The sequence below is a fragment of the Mauremys mutica genome, chromosome 1 (assembly GCF_020497125.1).
Source record: "Mauremys mutica isolate MM-2020 ecotype Southern chromosome 1, ASM2049712v1, whole genome shotgun sequence".
NCBI classification, from domain to species: domain Eukaryota; kingdom Metazoa; phylum Chordata; order Testudines; family Geoemydidae; genus Mauremys; species Mauremys mutica.
The window spans coordinates 58,427,793-58,446,423 of record NC_059072.1 but is presented as its reverse complement, the minus strand read 5'-3'; the positions used below and the strand labels follow the sequence as shown (position 1 = coordinate 58,446,423).

At 40.3% G+C, this 18,631-nt stretch overlaps 1 protein-coding gene and 1 long non-coding RNA gene across 3 annotated transcripts in view; one reads left to right on the top strand and one right to left on the bottom strand.

Annotated features, from left to right (window-relative positions):
* Nucleotides 1-15,909, bottom strand: part of LOC123378596 — an 81,580-nt gene extending 65,671 nt beyond the window's left edge. For both annotated transcript variants that reach the window (XR_006582664.1, XR_006582666.1), the window contains exons 1-2: nucleotides 13,488-15,909; nucleotides 5,515-5,633 (exon numbers count right to left, since the gene is read on the bottom strand). This is a non-coding gene — a long non-coding RNA (uncharacterized LOC123378596). The remainder of the gene's footprint in view (nucleotides 1-5,514; nucleotides 5,634-13,487) is intronic.
* SLC38A4 (solute carrier family 38 member 4) overlaps nucleotides 7,119-18,631 on the top strand; it is a 30,704-nt gene continuing 19,191 nt past the window's right edge. The window contains exons 1-5 of the mRNA XM_045032581.1: nucleotides 7,119-7,222; nucleotides 7,551-7,612; nucleotides 12,295-12,513; nucleotides 14,334-14,424; nucleotides 17,284-17,399. Of these exons, the coding sequence (XP_044888516.1) occupies nucleotides 12,395-12,513; nucleotides 14,334-14,424; nucleotides 17,284-17,399 (326 nt within the window). The 5' untranslated portion in view covers nucleotides 7,119-7,222; nucleotides 7,551-7,612; nucleotides 12,295-12,394. The remainder of the gene's footprint in view (nucleotides 7,223-7,550; nucleotides 7,613-12,294; nucleotides 12,514-14,333; nucleotides 14,425-17,283; nucleotides 17,400-18,631) is intronic.

Sequence of the window (18,631 nt, the reverse complement as noted above, 5' to 3'; positions counted from 1 at the left end):
CCCTATGTCTACTGCATGCTGCTGGTAGACGGGGTGCTGGAGAGCTAAACAGCAGCATCCTCTCCCCTCTCCTCCCCGGTGGCAGATGGTACAGTACAGAAGGACTGGTATCCGTTCTCGTCATCAGCCCGTGAGTGCGCCTGGCTGGCCTCGGTGAGGTCGGCCAGGGGCACCTGGGTAAAAATAGGAATGACTCCTGGTCATTCCCAGCAGATGGTACAGAACGGCTGGTAACCGTCCTCATCATAGCAACTGGGGGCTGAGCTCCATCAGCCTCCCCCCCGCCATCATGTATAAAGAAAAGATTCTGTACTGCCTGGACTATCATAGCAGTGGAAGGCTGTTCTCCTCTCCCCCCCTACCCTTTAATGTCCTGCCTGGACTATCATGGCAGCTGGAGGCTTCCTCCCCCTCATTTTATCTCATTAAAAAGTCAGTGTTTCTTATTCCTGCATTCTTTATTACTTCATCACACAAATGGGGGGGCACTGCCATGGTAGCCCAGGAGGGTTGGGGGAGGAGGGAAGCAACGGGTGGGGTTGTTGCAGGGGCACCCCCTAGACTGGCATGCACCTCATCATTTCTGCGGGATTTCTGGGGCTCTGACACGGAGCAACTGTGTTCTCTGGTTCTCTAGTACACTTGCCCCATATTCTAGGCAGGACTGACTCTATTTTTAGACAAAACATAGGAAGGGAATGTCCTAGGGGGTCATTCCCATTTTTGCCTATGCGCCCCCGGCCGACCTCAGCGAGGCCAGCCAGGAGCACCCATGATAGCAGCAGACGGTACAGAATGACTGATAACCGTCATCTCATTGCCAATTTACAATGGCATGGTAGACGGCACAATATGACTGGTAACCATCTCTGCTATCTTGCAAAGGCAAATGAATGCTGCTGCGTAGCAGTGCAGTACCGCGTCTGTCAGCAGCATCCAGTACACATACGGTGACAATGACAAAAGGAAAACGGGCTCCATGATTGCCATGCTATGGCGTCTGCCAGGGCAATCCAGGGGAAAAGGGTGCAAAATGATTGTCTGCAGTTGCTTTCCTGGAGGAAAGATTGAGTGACGACATTTACCCAGAATCACCCGCGACACTGTTTTTGCATTGGGATCTCAACCCAGAATTCCAATGGGCAGGGGAGACTGCATGAACTATGGGATAGCTACGGGATAGCTACCCACAGTGCAACGCTCCGGAAATTGACACTAGCCTTGGTACATGGACGCACACCGCCGAATTAATGTGCTTAGTGTGGCCACGTGCACTCGACTTTATACAATCTGTTTTACAAAACTGGTTTATGTAAAATCGGAATAATCCCGTAGTGTAGATGTACCCCTTGTCACTTCTCTACCAGCCAGCAGACTTTGCCCCACCTGGATAGGAATGCAAGCTGCACCCTTTCAACAGGCATAACAGCAATTTCCCTTCTGCTCTCAAAGACACAGGGCTTGTGTAACCCACACACCTCCTGGATGTGGTGTTCTGTCCCCTCTAGTGGCACTGAGACTATTTAGATCAGGGATGGGCAAACTTTTTGGCCTGAGGGCCACATCTGGATATGGAAATTGTATGTCAGACCATACATGCTCACAAAACTGGGAGCTGGGGTGTGGGAGGGGGTGAGAGCTCTGGGGTGGAGCCAGAAATGAGGTTCCTGGCCAATGGGAGCTGTGGGGGCGGTGCTTGGGACGGGGGCAGCATGCAGAACCCCCTGACTGCCCCTACACATAGGAGCCAAAGGAGGGACATGCCGCTGCTTCCAGGAGCCACGCAGAGCCTCCGCATGCACAGAGCAGGGCAAGCCCTGGACCCCACTCCCCAGCAGCAGCTCAAGGGCTGGATTAAAACATCTGAAAGACCAGATGTGGCCTCCGGGCCATAGTTTGCCCATCCCTGATTTAGAGAGAGAGAAAGCAATTAATGAGTCTGCTCTACAGCCTTGGCTAACAACCAATTGACTTTTAGCTCATGTGGTAGAGGCTCATGCACTAAGCTCCAGAGGTCCCAGGTTTGATCCCGCCCGCTGATGACCAGGCTCTGTCAGCGTGACACTTGCATGAGACACAATGCCCCAAATTGCTCCTGCAGAGTTACTGGGCCTGTACACGACTCACTACCAAGGACACTGATTAAAAGCCACCATTTAGCCCAAAATGTCATTACAAACAAATTCATTTATCTAATAGTCCTTTCCCTTCAACTGCTGAAATCATTACTTCAAGTTAGCTTTCAGCCATAACTATTGCATGAGTTTGGGAAAGGGGTTAAGGGAAAAATTTAGGTGTTTGTTCTCTCGTTACAACAAAAGGGAGCTCTCTGGAACAAATACATGGTGTAGTGTGAAGTTTGGTGAATGGGGAGCAAGAGCATCAATTCAAAGTAGATAGATGTAAAAGTCCTGTAATATCTGCAAGTAATGATCATGTCATGGCTATAGGGTAATTTGAGGTTCCCTACACATCATATCCCAGTATTTCTGGAATTATTTTATTTACATTCCTTTGTAAATAAAATAATTACAGAAATGCTGGGCTATGACCAATTACCACCCAGCTATGCTACTTGTTGATTGTTCCCATACCTTACAGCTATGTCTGTTTTTTTTTTTGTAGAACAGGCACTGCTTGCTTGCTTTTTTTGTAAAGCACCTAAAAAATCATGGGCACTTATAGAATACATATAATAGCCAGAAGCTTGCAATGAGAATCCCCTGGGTGGACCCCCTGCATCTGTGCAGTTCTCAGTGCAGGATCAGGGCCAATAATAATCATCCTAACAATGTAGGATGTTCTTGAGCGTGTTGGGAAAAGAATATATTTTTGTAACAAGTTATCTGAAAAATTGGCTTCACTGAAGTAGTCTTTATTATTTTAGGGGATGGAACAACAAGAAGCCCTGGGGTAAAGCCTAGAGAGTATGTTTATGTCCATTACTGGAAGCATTCAAACAAGAACATGTTTTGCATTCAGTCACAATTTATTTTCTGAATATTCTTTTAAATATTTCGCATTTATTAACATATGTCCCCACTATCTGCTTTTAACTTCTGCTTGAAAAATCTAGCAACAATAAATCCTTATAATTGGTGACATCATGGCTCATTACAATGAATTGACACTGTAATATCATAAACAAATATTGTAGGCCATCTATATCTCCACTTAAAACGGAAAGCTAACTGCCAAAGGTCTATTGGCAAATACATTAATATATATGAAATATAACTATAATAGCACAATTCAGAAATTAGTGCTGAATATGAAGAACCAGCTTTCTTAAGTAAAGGTGAATCATCCAAGTTTTATATTATCTGTTGTAGACATTCCTCAATGAACTTTGGAATATTCCTGGATATTTCTTCTTTTAACATTTGCTTTGTGAGACCTGTTATAAAGGTACTGGTGTAAACGTGGAGATGAAAAGACTAATATTCTACAGTAGACTTTGAGTTCCACCAAAGTCTCTCACTTTTTCGATGTGAGAAATGCAATGTTGCTGCTTCCCTCAGAATATTTGAGAGTCATTCTGCTACAAAAAAGCTAATGAACCTTGTCAAGTATTCAGGGGCGGCTCTAGAAAATAGGCTGCCCCAAGCAGCCGTGCGCAGCGCCGCCCCTTACCCGGTCCCGCGGCGGGTCCCCTCTTCCCGCGGCTCCGGTTGAGCTCCCGCAGGCATGCCTGCGGCAGGTCAACCGGAGCCCGGGACCAGCGGACCTGCCGCAGGCATGCCTGCGGGAGCTCAACCGGAGCCGCGAGAAGAGGGGACCCGCCGCAGTCATGCCTGCGGCAGGTCCGCTCCTCCCGGGCTCCGGTTGACCTGCCGCAGGCATGCCTGCGGGAGCTCAGCCGGAGCCAAATGCCGCCCCCCAGGGAAAGGGCCGCCCCACGCGCCTGCTTGGCGCGCTGGGGTCTAGAGCCGGCCCTGCAAGTATTCTTGATTTTGTTCAGCAAAATTGTAAATATTAACAGGGTTCATTTAAAAAAGTATATTTCCTTCTCACTGTGTGGGTCATTATGTATATAACTATATAGATCAAGATCAGAAGACCTGTTGTGTCCAGTGATTCTTTCTCAGGCAAAACTCCCACTGAAATCAATGGACTATTGAATTCCTCAATAAGGAATGCATGATTTGGCCCACCCTTTGTATATTTCTTGACATAAAGTATAGAATGGGATTTATCTAGGACTGAACCAATCTCTAGAGAAAATGTATTCTAGTCCTTTTTAAATGTGGCTTGGGGTGGTGTGTGTATGTGAGAGATCCTTTTATTACATCTGTACTAATATTCAGACAGGCTTATAGTGCACTAATGAACAGGACCAATTATTATACAAAATTAAAATTTACTTTTTCTTTAAAGTTTTATTTTGGTCATTTGTGTGATGACAATTGTTAGAAAGCGGTGGCCCAATTCTGTGGTCCAGTGAAACCTTCTGTGACTTCAGTAGAAATACTGCTAGTGCAAAGAACCACAGACTTGGAACCTAAGTCTTTATCAAAATGGTACCTTACTTAAAGTAACTAATGACTGATTTTTATTCTGGGTCAAATGTTGCTTGCCTTGCACATACAAGCAGTGCTGTTTAGCAATGGGACTACTCATGTGAGTCAGAAGTGCAACATTGGCCCCAAATGGGCATATTGTAATTGAATTTAAAAAGAAAAAGAAATTATAGGTGAAAGTGGATTGTCCTGTGAAATTGCTAATGAAATAATAGTTAAACATTTAACAAAATACAAAGTTCTGGAAACAAGGACAAACTGTTCTGTATTTTGGTGAAAACATCTCCTACATCATTAGGATCACCACAAACTCAAACTACAATGTGGTTTATCCCATCAATATTATATAGCATCATCTGTCATCAAAGTAAGTTTTGATTGGCCAATGGTTCATTCAAATGATGGCACAAATTTTTATCGTATTAAAAATGGCTGTTAGGTTTTATTGTGAGGTCCTTTAATGAGGTTTGGCCTACATAAACTGAAAGTCCTGGTAGTTGTGAATGTGGGAGGCATTTTGCTTGCACTTGCAAGCCATTCCTCACTTCAAGTACTGCTAACATTGGCTGAGATGACCCACCTGATCCTTCACCCAATTGAAGACTGTACATGCTGTCAAGTATTAAGGCTTACCAACTGGCACTGGCTACCACCACTAGTACTAACTCGGTTCTCAGCCAGAGAAACAGAGCTTTTCTGCATACAAAACCTTGCAAATACAGAAGACAATTGAGCTGATGCCTCCATCTTCTAGCCTTTCCATGTTTGAGGGCCCACTTCAAACCTCTGAACAGATAAGATCTATGATGGATATTTGGACTGTTGATGCCAGGACCACCAGACTAGCTTTCCCTGAAAGGACATCTTTTCAGGGTTGTATGCAGTGTTTGTTTATTCCAGAGAGACAAACCTGAAGAAGAGCTCTGTGTAAGCTCAAAAGCTTGTCTCTCCTACCAAAAGAAGTTGGTCCAATAAAGGGTATTACCTCACCCACCTTGTCTCATCTTTTCAGGAGTAGGTCCGGGAGTTGGTCCTGGAGTTAAGTGACCAGATGCTGTTCTAGGGGCTCCATCCAATGGCAATGCACCCATTAATAAGGGCAGGCTAGCATCACTATGATTGTGGGAGAAAGAAAAGAAAGTCACTCTTTTGAGTCCGCCTAACTTGGCTGTAAATAGAAGGTCATGGCAGATTACTAAATGGTAGAACTCATGTTCTTGGTATTTAAAAAATAAATGAAAGCTAATCTTGATATATATATATATTTTCAGTTAGGTCAAAAAATAATTAAAAGTAATTTTTACAGCTGTGCCTGAGTTGATACTACATTTATCGCTGAATTCCCCTGCCAGTTTGTGTGGTTTGTGATCACATTTTCATTTGTTTAAAGCATGTTTTTTCTCCCCTGTTGCTGCACAAAACACCATACAAACAATAGGGGGAAATGATGAAACTGACTACACCCAGTTTACAAAGTAAACAAACTGAAAATCAATACTTTTTTCCTCTAATCTCTTTCAGTTACAGTAATATTAGGGTTTACTTACAAAAATAGTAGTTACAACATTTTGGGGAAGAATTGTGATTTTTAAGTTGACTGGGGCCTATTTAAATTTTTTTATGACACAAGCTCTTTTGGACAGGTTTTCAATAATGTTTATTTGTATGAATTAGCTCTCCTCCATTAAAAAATTGTGTGTGTGAGTGTGAGTGTGTGTGTATTTACAAAGCCAATTTGAACTGAGTGTACTCCTTTGCATAAAATTAAAATAACGAAAAACCATCCTAACTTGCATCTTCTCTAACATGCAATCAGTGTTTTAATCACTATGCCCATATAGTTAATTAAGAATTATTATAATTATTATTCAGTTAGATAAAGGAGCACAAATCCTAAACTATGTAACTGATACATTGAAATGTAGCTTCTCCCCAAGTACGTGTTTCAAATAAATAAATAAATAAATAAATAAATATTTAACACTTCCCATATATAGTGCACTACATATATTAGAATGAATCCTTGCAACAGCCCTATGAGGTAAATAATTACAGTAAATAGTCACCATTTTCCAGATGTGAAAACTACCACAAACACAGGCCAAACAATATGTCAAAGACCACACCCCATGGCCCCAATCCTGCCGAGGTAGAACTCAGTTAATGATCTGGACCTAATTCAGTGGTAGACTGGGAATGAGAACACAGAAGCCCTGGCTATAGGTCCTAAACCATACTGTCACTCACTTTCATAACTAAATTGTGTTACTGTAACTTTGATGCTGATGGAAAAATTAGTTTACAAATATTGTATCTCTTCCTTGAACATCCAGATTAGCAAACTAAGATAGCAACTAATCTACATCATCCTGGCTATGACACAAGTCTAGGTAAAACTTTCTGTAGATATGCATTTTGTTAGAACGCCAAGCTCAGAGAGCAAATACCTCTGATGACTGATGTTTGCACCAGTAAATTGATTTACCTTTTTTTTTTAAAAGAGCTGACGCAAGTTTGACAAAGGGAGGTGTTGGGGTATCGTTGTTGCTGATTGGTTCATCCGATACACTCCCATTTGTCTTTAAATGATTGTCCAGCTGCACAAGGTCTCATATGAGCCAACTTTCTATTACAGGTGCAAGTTAAGATATTACTTGCTTAGAAAGCAAGCAAGCAAGCAAGATTACGTGTTTGATTTGGAGGTAAACTTAAAAATGTAACTTTACAATGTCTCTTCATTTTATTGTATATTTCTTCCACTTAACACATTTTAAACTGAAGAATTTGAGAAATAACTTTGTGCAAATGTAATTCATTTGTAAATTTAAATGAAGTGTGAAGAACTGGCAGTTAAGATTTGCTATACCGTAGTTGTAATTGGCATTAGCAGGTGTATTGGTTTTTACATCAGGCATGAAATTCAGTCCCCTTTTTTTGGACAGAAAATCAAAATCTAAGAAAGAAATGAAATAGCAGGAGGTTTCTAAAGTTGACCAGATAATTAGGAATGATATGCTTGTGTTCTTTTAGGGCCTCTGGTTAACTACTGAGAATATTTATCAAGACTCTTGGTTTACCTGGCTAACATCCAAGTAAGTAAATGAATATGAAAATAAATTGTTTTAATTGTGTGTTTACTTTAAGGTAGCAATTATGGCACTTTTTGTCTTCAAATTGCTTTAAAAACAACATTAATCCTTTAAAAGCATTGTCATTGAGACTAAGAGTCAGGAAAATCTACAGATCCATAAACAGTGATAGGACATAAAAATACCAGCCTTTGCAAAATGCTTGAAAATGCAACTGTTAGGCAAATAAGGCAGGGTCACAGATAAACCTAATTGATAAACCTCAACTTATTCAGAATCCTAGATGCAGCGCAGAAAGTAAATCAAAATTGCTATGAAATAAAATGGAAAAACAAGTTCATGTTTTTCTTCATTATTTCATTACCTATAAAAAACAGTTATTTGAACACATTTTCTGACTCCCTTTTACAAAATTATGTTCTATTCTAAAGCAAAGCAGATGAACATAGCCCTAGGTTTTGAGAGAAATATTGTTTTAGAGGGGTAATGCTTTGTGCATCCAATATTTTCATTTTAATGTAATATCTTAAAAGAAAAAGTCATCCTTTTGTTTCAGCCTGCCTTCTTGTTCCACAAGAAGCAGCGAAAGCCTAGGCATGTTATAGCTGAATTTAAGGAACACAGTTAAGCTATTAGACTTTTCTGACATGTATACCTAAGGGAAAAAATAGTAGTGGTCTAAAATAGAAAAAGGAGCTGGTGTATAATATTGCCATTTAGCATAGCATTTGCAGTTCTTCCCTTTTTTTATGTTTGTGCCTTTAGAATTGCTTTGTGGGGAAAAGAGACTGTTTCCAAACATTGTAGCTTGTACTTCTTAGGGTAGCAATAGCAATACCCAGTGGTGGCTGGCAACCGAGCATGTGAAATCTGTATTACATCTTTGATATATAGGCCAGCTATTGGAAGATTGGAATTTTATGTGAACAGTGTATTTTATGTGAATAGATTCTTTTGAAGATGAAGTACATCAGAGATTTTGAACACGCAGGATTTTTTTCCACCCTAGATACAAGTTAAAAATAGGTTTGCCTGTAGTTACTTGTCTGAGGTGATCATATTTCAGAAGTTTGCACAATAAATAACTGATTCCACACAGATTTGGGTAAGATTAACTAACATTTCAATGCATTCACTGCCTTGCATAAAATATGCCTTGGAAATATTTATAAATTTCTGGAAAAAAAACGAGCTTCCAATTATGTGAATAAATAATATAGACACAGATTCTGCAAATACTTATGCAAGTGTCCAAGTTTACTTACATGAGTAGTCCCAGTGATTTCAACAAAATTTCTCATATGCGTAAAGTTACATATACATATTTGCAGGACTGGGACCTAAGGATTGGATTGTAAAAAGTCTGTAATCTGCACAATACATGGTAGCAATATCTGAACAAAATATATATGCATATTAATTAGTAGTCTTTTTAATTAAATAAAAATGTATACAATTTCAGAGAGAAAAGGTGAGTGAAGTAATATTTTTTATTAGACCAACTTCTTTTGGGGAAAGAGACAAGTTGTCGAGCTACACAAATCTCTTCTTCAGCTCTGTAAAGCTCTAAAGCTTGTCTCTTCCATCAACAGAAACTGCTCCAATAAAAGATATTACCTCACCCGCCATGTCTCTCTCCTATCCTGGGACCAACACAGCTACAACAGTACTGCAAACTACAATTTAAGATTTCATTAGGTCTGAGAAGTGTTCAGAGTAAGGAACACTATCCTGACAGAGTGACCGATTAAAATTTTTCCAAATAAATGATCGTGGAATTGAGGTGCAGCAATGTGCTAGTCTTCAGTTATGACCTGATCCTGCAAGCCCTTAAGCACGAGAGTAGCTTTGGGCATGTGCATATTCCCATGGAGTCTGGAACTACTCACATGCAGGGCCGTCCTTACCCATACACAAAGTACACAGCTGCATAGGGCACCAGGAAATTTCCAGCCCCTGCCCAGCCCCACCTCCGCTCCCCTGAGCTCTGCAGCAGGGCCGGGGCACTGCACTCACCAGCAGCGGGAGTGCAGCGACCCGGCCTCAGCCACACCACTGGTGAGTGCTGGGGGTGGGTCCTCCCTGCCCTCCAAGTCAGTCTCTTCCCTCTTCCCCCCCGCCCCAGGAGGCCTGGAGCCCGCCCCTCCCCCCGCTCCTCCCTGAAGAGGCCTGGGGCCCTACACCCCTCCCCCTGCAGGGGGGCGTGCATAGGGGCCCAGAATAGCTAGGGATGGCCCTGCTCACATAACCAAAGTTGCTCATGTGTCTGCAAGAGTTTGCAAGACTGGTGACCTGGAGAGAAGGATTTCAACAAATGAAGGTCCCAATCCTCCAAACACTGATGGAGATCAAGGGAACTACTTGTGGTAATAAGCACTACACTCATTAGTAAGTGTTTACAGGATTGGGACCTAAAATTACTGATGATTCAGTACCAAGCACCTGATCTTGAAAACAGTTCCACACATGAGTAATTTTATAGTCCTTAAGACAAGAAGTAAAATGAGTCACTTAAGTAAGTGTTTGAAGGATCAGCCTTTAAAATAATACCTACACCCTAATACATATTTTTCTGTCATATTCTTCTTTCCTTTCCAAATATAGTACAGACTGTGCAGTACAGAATTTCTCTCTTAGCCTAATCTCTCTGTAAATTAATCCATGGTAATGTTTCTGCTACACTGTTCTCTTTGTTCCTCAACACTAAAAATGTCAGTATAGCAGTGCTGATACAATTGGAAGAATATTTCTAAAGCGAGCATTTATTAGTGTTCACAACAGAGATTTTCTTCATCACTGGCAGGCTGTGTGTTCGATTGCCTGATTTGTCTGATTTTCTTAGATATAGTTTTAAAATAAGCATCTGGATACTATATGAATCTGTTTCTTGGAACACAAAAACGTTTGGTTTTAGAGATAATGCTATGAATGAGTTTACCATTGTCTCAGCAAGGACCCAGTTCTTTTCATTACTTCAGCTGGAGTTATTAATGTCCTCATTGGGCAAAATCAGACCCTTGGAATGTAAGCCTGCCTAGCTATCTCTGACCTAATGCCAGATTCAGTAATCAGTCTCAGTCTAAGTCCTGGAGTGGCAGCAGAAAGGAATAAACAGAGCAGCTATCTCTGGTAGGAAACTGGCAAAAACACCTTGATATTCTTTTACAGTTCAATTATTAGATAAAAATAAATGTTACTAGAGTAAGAAAATTTATTGTAGTTTTTGACACAAGGTCAGTTTTAGCCTCCAGTGTTGGTGTTTAAAGTTTACATTTATATTTTACACACACACTTTAATGTTGCGCTGCTAAAAATAAGTTTGAGACTGCAGATATTAGGAATGGCATATTAGTGGCTATATAGACTAGTGAAAGTTTGGTAATTAAGTGAGGAACTAACATTCATGAATGCAAAAACTGGAGAATTTTAAATAAGTAATTGAAGGCATAGGGCTAGAGTAAAGCAAAAACAGAATTTTGCTTGCACTGGGTTTTTTAATACTAATTTTTATCCTGCAATGTTTCTAGGCATTTATAGCATTAAGAATACAGTATTTTATTTTCTGGTACATAACTCAGGAAATATATGGTGGATTCTTTTAATGTGTTATACTGGGAGGCACAAAGATAAAGAGTCAGGGGTCCATAGTTCAGTAACCAGCTATATGACTTGCGGCAAGTCACTTCATCTCTCTATGCCTTTGTTTCTCCATCTGTGAAATGGGGGTACTATTATTAAGTCATTTTGGTAAAGTACTTTCGGAAGGAAAAAAATGCTGTACAACTGCATAATATTAGTGGTTTATTATCAAACATGGGAATGAGTAAACAGATGTAAAAGTGTATCTGTAAACTAAGATTGTAAGGATCAACTTATGTTAATGCCAAAGACAAATCATCATACTATATATATTATAAAGTATATGGTTTATATTGGGCCATATAAAAAGATGATTATTTATCCAGTTTATTATTATTTATCCAGACCCCCTCTTGTGAGAGTAAAGGCATATTAAACTGTGTAAATAAGTAATAATTTTGTTTGATAGAGAGTTTTAAATTATATAAACTATCTAAAAGTTTTGATGGACAAGTATTAAACTGAGATATGATAGGGTGAAGTGCATAGTGCAGCCAGCAGCAGCTTGATTATTTTTAACATGTAGCCATACTTATCTAGCAATATATGTTTCAAGACGCCAAGTGTTTCCTTCAGAAAAATAATCTTCATACAATGGTCAGTAAAGTTTATATATAGCATTTCCTTATCAACAACCCAACCCTGATGTATTTAATCTCAGGTTAAGGGTGCATATTAATGGTTATCCAGGGTATCAATTAAAGAGAAAGAATTTAACAAATTAATTGTTGCCAGATTTTACGTTAAATCTGTTTACAGTGATAGTTATTTATAGAGAGACTATATATACCTGTGATTTATTATTATTCTAGAAGAGGTTGGAAATCTATTGTGCAGGTCTGACTTCTTACATTTTGAGAAATTCCGAGTGGAAAGATGTTGTATAAAAAAAGAGTATTGTGCTTCTTTTTATCCAGAATTTTCCCAATCTGCAGCAGTTGCCTCTCTTAATGTTATTACAAAGAACAAACACAAACAGAGTGAATCACACTCATTTATCTAATTTGAGGAAAATTCTAATGAGTTATTTTGTGATCTGTTTGCAGAACAGAGTGTTCTGAAAGTTAACACATGGTGGAGAGAACCTGTAAGCAGAAGGTACAGTATTGTTTACACTGTAGAAGCTAGAAAGCGCTGACCACTCAAATGGATCGCATGGAACTGCAAAATGTCAACATCAAACTTGATGAGGAGAGCAATAGCGGAGAAAGCATTGAAGACAGCTACACTGATATAATAGATCCAGAAAAGGCTACTATTAGCAGGTATGTACTTAAATAAAGAGGGCTTTATGTTCAGACCAAAAAGAGGTAATCAAAGACTAACAGATGCACCAGACTTTCACTTACGGCATCCTGAAATTAAATTCAGATTAGATCACAAATTAAAACTAGTCTGATTGTTTAGCGGCTATTCCCCAAATCACAAAATCACTGCACTCTTTGACATGATTATCATCGTGGGTAGAATAGCTGAGATATTCCAGGTCAATAATGAGGTGCATTGGTAAAATCTGTGCTGAGATTTGCCATCACTGACTCTCCAGTTCATGACTCTGAACACAAGCTGTCCAATAGCATAAACATTCAGTTCTCATAATACCTGTATATTTATAAAGGCATTTGCAGGGTTCTTTCACTCAGAATTGTTTGTTTGCAATTTACATGATCAGAGGTCTCTTAGTTTTAAAACCCGTAGTCTTCAAACTAATTTCAAGACTAAGCAATGGCCTTTTAAACATGCAATTCCAATGTGAAAGTTTTATACAGAGAAGCAGTTTATTTCTTCTTGTACTTTACTCATTAATAGAAAAATTTCTGGAGAATGTCTCCGTTAAGACCAAGAAATCAAATAGAAATCCAATGATTCTCTGAGCTAAAGTTAATATTGACTGTTAAGAAACATCACAATTTTAAGTCCGGCTTTACTGAGGCAAAACTTCAGTAAAAATCAATAGGAACAGGAGGGTTCCGAGCAACACTGAAAACCAGGCCGCATCATTAAGTGCCTAAATATGGAGTTAGGAGCATAACTTTGGGAACCCACATTTGAAAATCCTGGCCATTGCTCTTAGATGACACACATGGCTCCAGAATTCAATTTAACTCTTAAAATAATATGATATTTCTTCAGTGCCCCTAAACACAGCCAGGAGCCAAAGTTCAGGTCTGGATCCAAACTTTGGCAATCAGGGGAGAATTAGGATTTCACACTGATCCTCTGTAAAGATAAGGTTTACCTGGAAAGTCAACTCAAATATTCCCCAGGTGTGCTTGGATCCTGTAGTTCCATTTAGATTCATATCAATATCTTCCATTTTAAGGCCCTGGTCTTGCAATTAAATCTGCTAGTGTTGATCCCTGCACCTCCAGAATGTTTTAGGGGTTCCATGCTAGCAGATCTGAGTACAGGATCAAGGTCTAAAGACAAATAATACATAAGAGTTCAGATATGGTACATAAAGCACTGAGTGACCAGTAGTTGGAATTATCACATTGTGGTGCAATAGGCCTTTTTGTTGGTGGGAAGTGGTTTTATTTTATATGAGTAAATAATAGTAATTCTTCCGGGGCGGAGTTAACAGTGATAAGGTTCACAGAAATGTGTTTTGAGCAGAGATTAGAAATGGAGAGTTGGATACTTGGTATACAGGGCTTCTGAGATAAAGGATAAGGGGTAGCCTGCAAGAATGTAAATAAAATGAACAGGATGTGTGATATTGGGAAGGAAAATGCTGCTAAGGAAGGCAGCACTGTTGACAGAAGTTGGAAGATGTATTGAAAGCTATGAATCTGCCATGTGTGGTTTAGACTTCTTTAAAACTAAACAAAGTTTGTAGGCCCAATCCTGAGTGTCTCATTCAGTTTTAATGCAGTGCTTCCTTCAGTAAAACTCCCATTGACATCTGTGGGAGTTTTGCTAGAGGAAACACTGAATAAAATTGAGTAAGGAGTTTTGAATATAGGGCCTGACTGATGCAGTTGGAGTCTTTCCATTGGTTCCAGTGAGCATTGAATTGGACCATTAGTCTCTTGTGTGTAGTAAACTTTATTGTTTTCTGATTTTGCTATTTCTTTGTGTTCAGTCAATTTGCTAACGATGATGCAGAAAGTCAGAAGTTCCTTCCAAATGGATTTCTGGGCAAAAAGAAATTGGCAGACTATCAGGAAGAATATGTAAGTTTATTATTAGTTTTTAAGTATTAGAAACAGGAATATTGGAAAGTAGGGACAATCTACTAAACAATGTTACTGCAAAACTCACCAAAGAATCTAACCAGCATATTCTGTTTATTCCTGCCTTAGTAGAGTGGTTACAATTTGGCTGCCTGGATCATTTAAAGTATGAAGTCATGGCTCTACTCTGACTATAAACATGGCATCACAAGGTTCAACATGGCTTGTGTCTCAATGATTGTTAGATACAATATGCTCTGTTTACATGTAAATAGGCATTTTCTTTCCAACTGTCAGCCCTGCAAACTCACTCTAGCATCTGATAATTAAGCTGGGGTCTTTCTTCCCTGCCAGCCCCAATAGTAAAGGTTCCTTTGATTAAATGCTGCCCTCAGTAACTCAGTGCCAGCCCATTGTTCCAGTTACAACTATTAGCTTTACATTGACTTACACAGGTGTTACTCTGAGGGTACTGTTTGGCCCACAGAATAGCTATTACTGCTAATGGTAGAGGAGCTTGAATTTTAAATCCAAGGTTCAAGCTTTCAGGTAGTTAGAAAAAAATCTTGTAATCTGTAGATGAAGCAAATAAACATGCACCCAGCAGTGCCAATTTTAGTCACATTTCAGTTTACAGCCAGACTTTAATGTGATCAGCTTAAAACAGTGGGGCCAGATGTGATCTTATTTACACCAGTCTTAGGCCCCAATCATGCAAGTGTTTACCTGCTTAGCTTTACACACAAATAGTCCCACTGAACTCTAAAGGACTTCTCCCATGTGCAAAGTTAAGAATGTGTCTAAGGCCTGGATGCACAAAAGGAGTTAGGCATTGTGACGCTGAACACAGCACTTATATTTTAGGCATCTAAAAAATCACAGGAACACACTGCAATCCAGAAAGACTGAGTTAGGCTCTTAGACTGTGATTCACAAAATCCAGCATGGTAGACAGGGAGCCATCTAAGCTAGCCAATGGGATATGCTGATCAGAAAGGTGTGCACTAAGTCCAGCCTCTCTCACAGAGATAGGTGCCTAAATCCAGACTGCAGGGAGGCCCTTCTCTGCTAGTGATTCAGAGCTGGGGAACCCTCTTTGGAGTCAGGCGCCTGTCCTGTTTTCGTAAGAAGCTGGAGCGCGGAGGAGGGATCACCTTCATTGGGCTATGAGATATTCTGATGTGGGACACCCTCAGTCTCTCCCGTTGAACCTATTCCAATGTGGATAAAAAATTAAAGAGTCATTGAGGTGGAGGTAGAGTAGAGAGAGCGAGCGAGTGAGAATGACTCTTTAGCCTGGTGGTCAGAGCACTCACCCCACAATGTGTGTAGACCCTGGATCCAGTCCCCTGCTCCACTGACTCTAATCATTTATTCAGAGTGGAACAGCTTCAACAGGAGAGACTGAGGGAGCCCTACATCAGGATATCCTATAGCCCAGTGGTTAGAACACTCACCCAAGAGGTGACAAATCCCTTTTCCCCCTGGAGTCTCCCACATCCTAGGACAGGGATCGGCAACCTTTGGCACACGGCCCGTCAGGGAAAGCCCCTGGCAGGCCGGGCCAGTTTGTTTACCTGTCGCGTCTGCAGGTTCGGCTGATTGCAGCGGAAAGGGCGGCCAGCACATCTCTTGGTCTGCACTGCTTCCCACAGCCCCCATTGGCCTGGTACGGCAAATCACAGCCAGTGGGAGCTGCAATCAGCCAAACCTGCGGATGCGGCAGGTAAACAAACTGGCCTGGCCCACTAGGGACTTTCTCTGACGGGCCGCATGCCAAAGGTTGCCGATCCCTGTCCTAGGTGAATACCCTAATTACTGGTCTAAAAGCTAGAGAGAGAGGTCCCAGCTGTTTGTGTGAACTCACTTGAGAGGCCTGATCCCAGATCAATCCCTGAACATGACTTATCCAGGCAATGCTTATCTTTCCCTGCTTTGTGAATCATTCTGGGAGACAGGCACAGGACAGCTAGAGGGAGGCTGCAGTGCAAATGCCCAAAGACAGATGACTCAGGAACTTTTACTGGAGCAACATGGGTGCCAAGGGAGTTCAGTGGGAGCTTTGTGAATCACAGTGGAGCCTAAAACTGGATTTTAGGTGGCTAAACCCAGACTTAGGTGCCTAAATCTGGGGTTTAGCCTCCTAAATACTTTTGTGAATCTAAGCCCAAGTTTTTACAGGATCAGGACCTTGTATCGTAAACTTCTGGGGGCAGGATTCTTCCTTCATGTGGGTTCCTTCATGTGGGTTTGTGGTCTATAAAACAACCTGAACCCTACTATAGTATAAATATTTAATAACAATACCAAGTCATTCACTGCACAGTGAAGTTACTCCACTGGTGTAAATGAGAATACAGCCCAAAGAGCTAGTTTTTTCCATTTTTATATGTTGGTGTTTTTCTTTATTCAGGCCTGTTATGACCAAAAAAGATGACATTTATGGTTCTTAGTGACACGGGGTAACTGTAGTCATTGCTGGCAGTTTTATTTTGATCGGTTTTTAGTATGTGGTAACTCTATACCCCATTTGAACAAAAAAAAGCTATTGTGTTGATGCTGCAAACACATACTAATGTGACAGTACTTGAAGTGACGGGAATTCTCATAATAGTACTATTCTTGTAAGCCCTCTGAGGTAGCTAGGGATCCTAGGCACTCTGGTAATACAAGTAATAAATGGTAAGTACTAGTTCTGTGGTAAAAAATGTTGGTAGGATCAGGGCAGTGTGGTAAGACAACATCCATAGTACTCAACAGAACAGAGAAAGGGAAAGCCAGCAACTTGAAAAAGCACAGTTTTACACTGCACTCATTAAGCCACAACTTAACTACCATGTTTTTTGTTGTTTTCAATAGAATCCAGGAACTACTTCCTTTGGAATGTCAGCATTTAACCTGAGCAATGCCATCATGGGGAGTGGCATCTTAGGGCTGTCATATGCCATGGCCAACACAGGAATTATACTTTTTGTGTAAGTATTCAAAAAGTGGCTCAGAAAAGTGGGGAGAATATAATTAGTGAGCTAGCATCAGTGTTTCTGTGATTAGAGAAAAATGCTTAAGTGAAGAATAACATTTTATAGATAAAGAGATTTTTAAGGTCTCCAGTAATGAAAATTGTTTAACAGTATTGCAAGACTCTGTCTAATGATGATAAACCATCCTAATGTCAGCTGTGTTTTGTATTAGATTCATTGCTGGGAATTTATACTGTCTAGTCAAAAACCAAATTGGAAGGACAGTATACTTCTTTCTCCTAAAATAACAACAGCATTCCCACTATTTCAGTACAGGCAATTCCACACAAGCAGTAAAGTATACATTTATTTATATGTTTATAATTATAACTTTGTAGAGACGGAGGAAGAATACTTTGTGCCCATATAACTCTAGCCCTGAAACAGAAAGTGGGGGCTTAATGCAAATATGGTTACAGATTTACCAATATTTAATGTCAGCCACTCTCTCTAAAGTCTGTCTGAACCACTGAAGACAGAAATGGCATGTCGCTGACATACGGTATGTACACAGCATATGCTTTGATAGACACCAACAGACATCTATGTGCAGACATCCCCGGCTACCCCTATCAGGTTGAGAGACAACATTTAAAAGTTGTCCAACTTTAGCAAGTGGCTTTAGTTTTATAATCTGGTTGTTTATGTGGGCCTTAATGTTAATCCTCCTTTGTTTAGTAGGAAGCGTAGAATGCAGTGTGGGTGATTGCTTTACATTACTGGAAAAAAGTAAACCTTCAGATCAGCTTGCAGAGTTTTCTCTGTGAGATTCCTATTGACTTTTGAAAGTTGTGTAACAAAAACTGCAGCAGGCTCTGAAACTGTATACTTAGCTCCCAAGAGAGAATGGCATCTCCTATTTTTGGATGCAGAGTTTTTGCCTGAAATTAATTATGAGGGCAGATGCTACTACTTTGACAGCTAACTACCTGACAGCACCTACAAATCAGGTAGTTAAATGTCTTAGTGAGAGCAGAAATGGAAACTGGTTTTAAAAGGGAGTGCTCTAGAGCCAAGAAACTTTGAAAGGCTTTTTAAAAAACTCTTTAGAGTTCAAAAACTCTTCTTCCTTAGGGTGTTCAGTAATAACCAACCTGGCTATGAAGTATCTCTATTCCATTGTATATTAGCCCTGGCTAAAAAAATTCTACTACATCTTCTAAATCCTAACTGTTAGGGTTCCACAC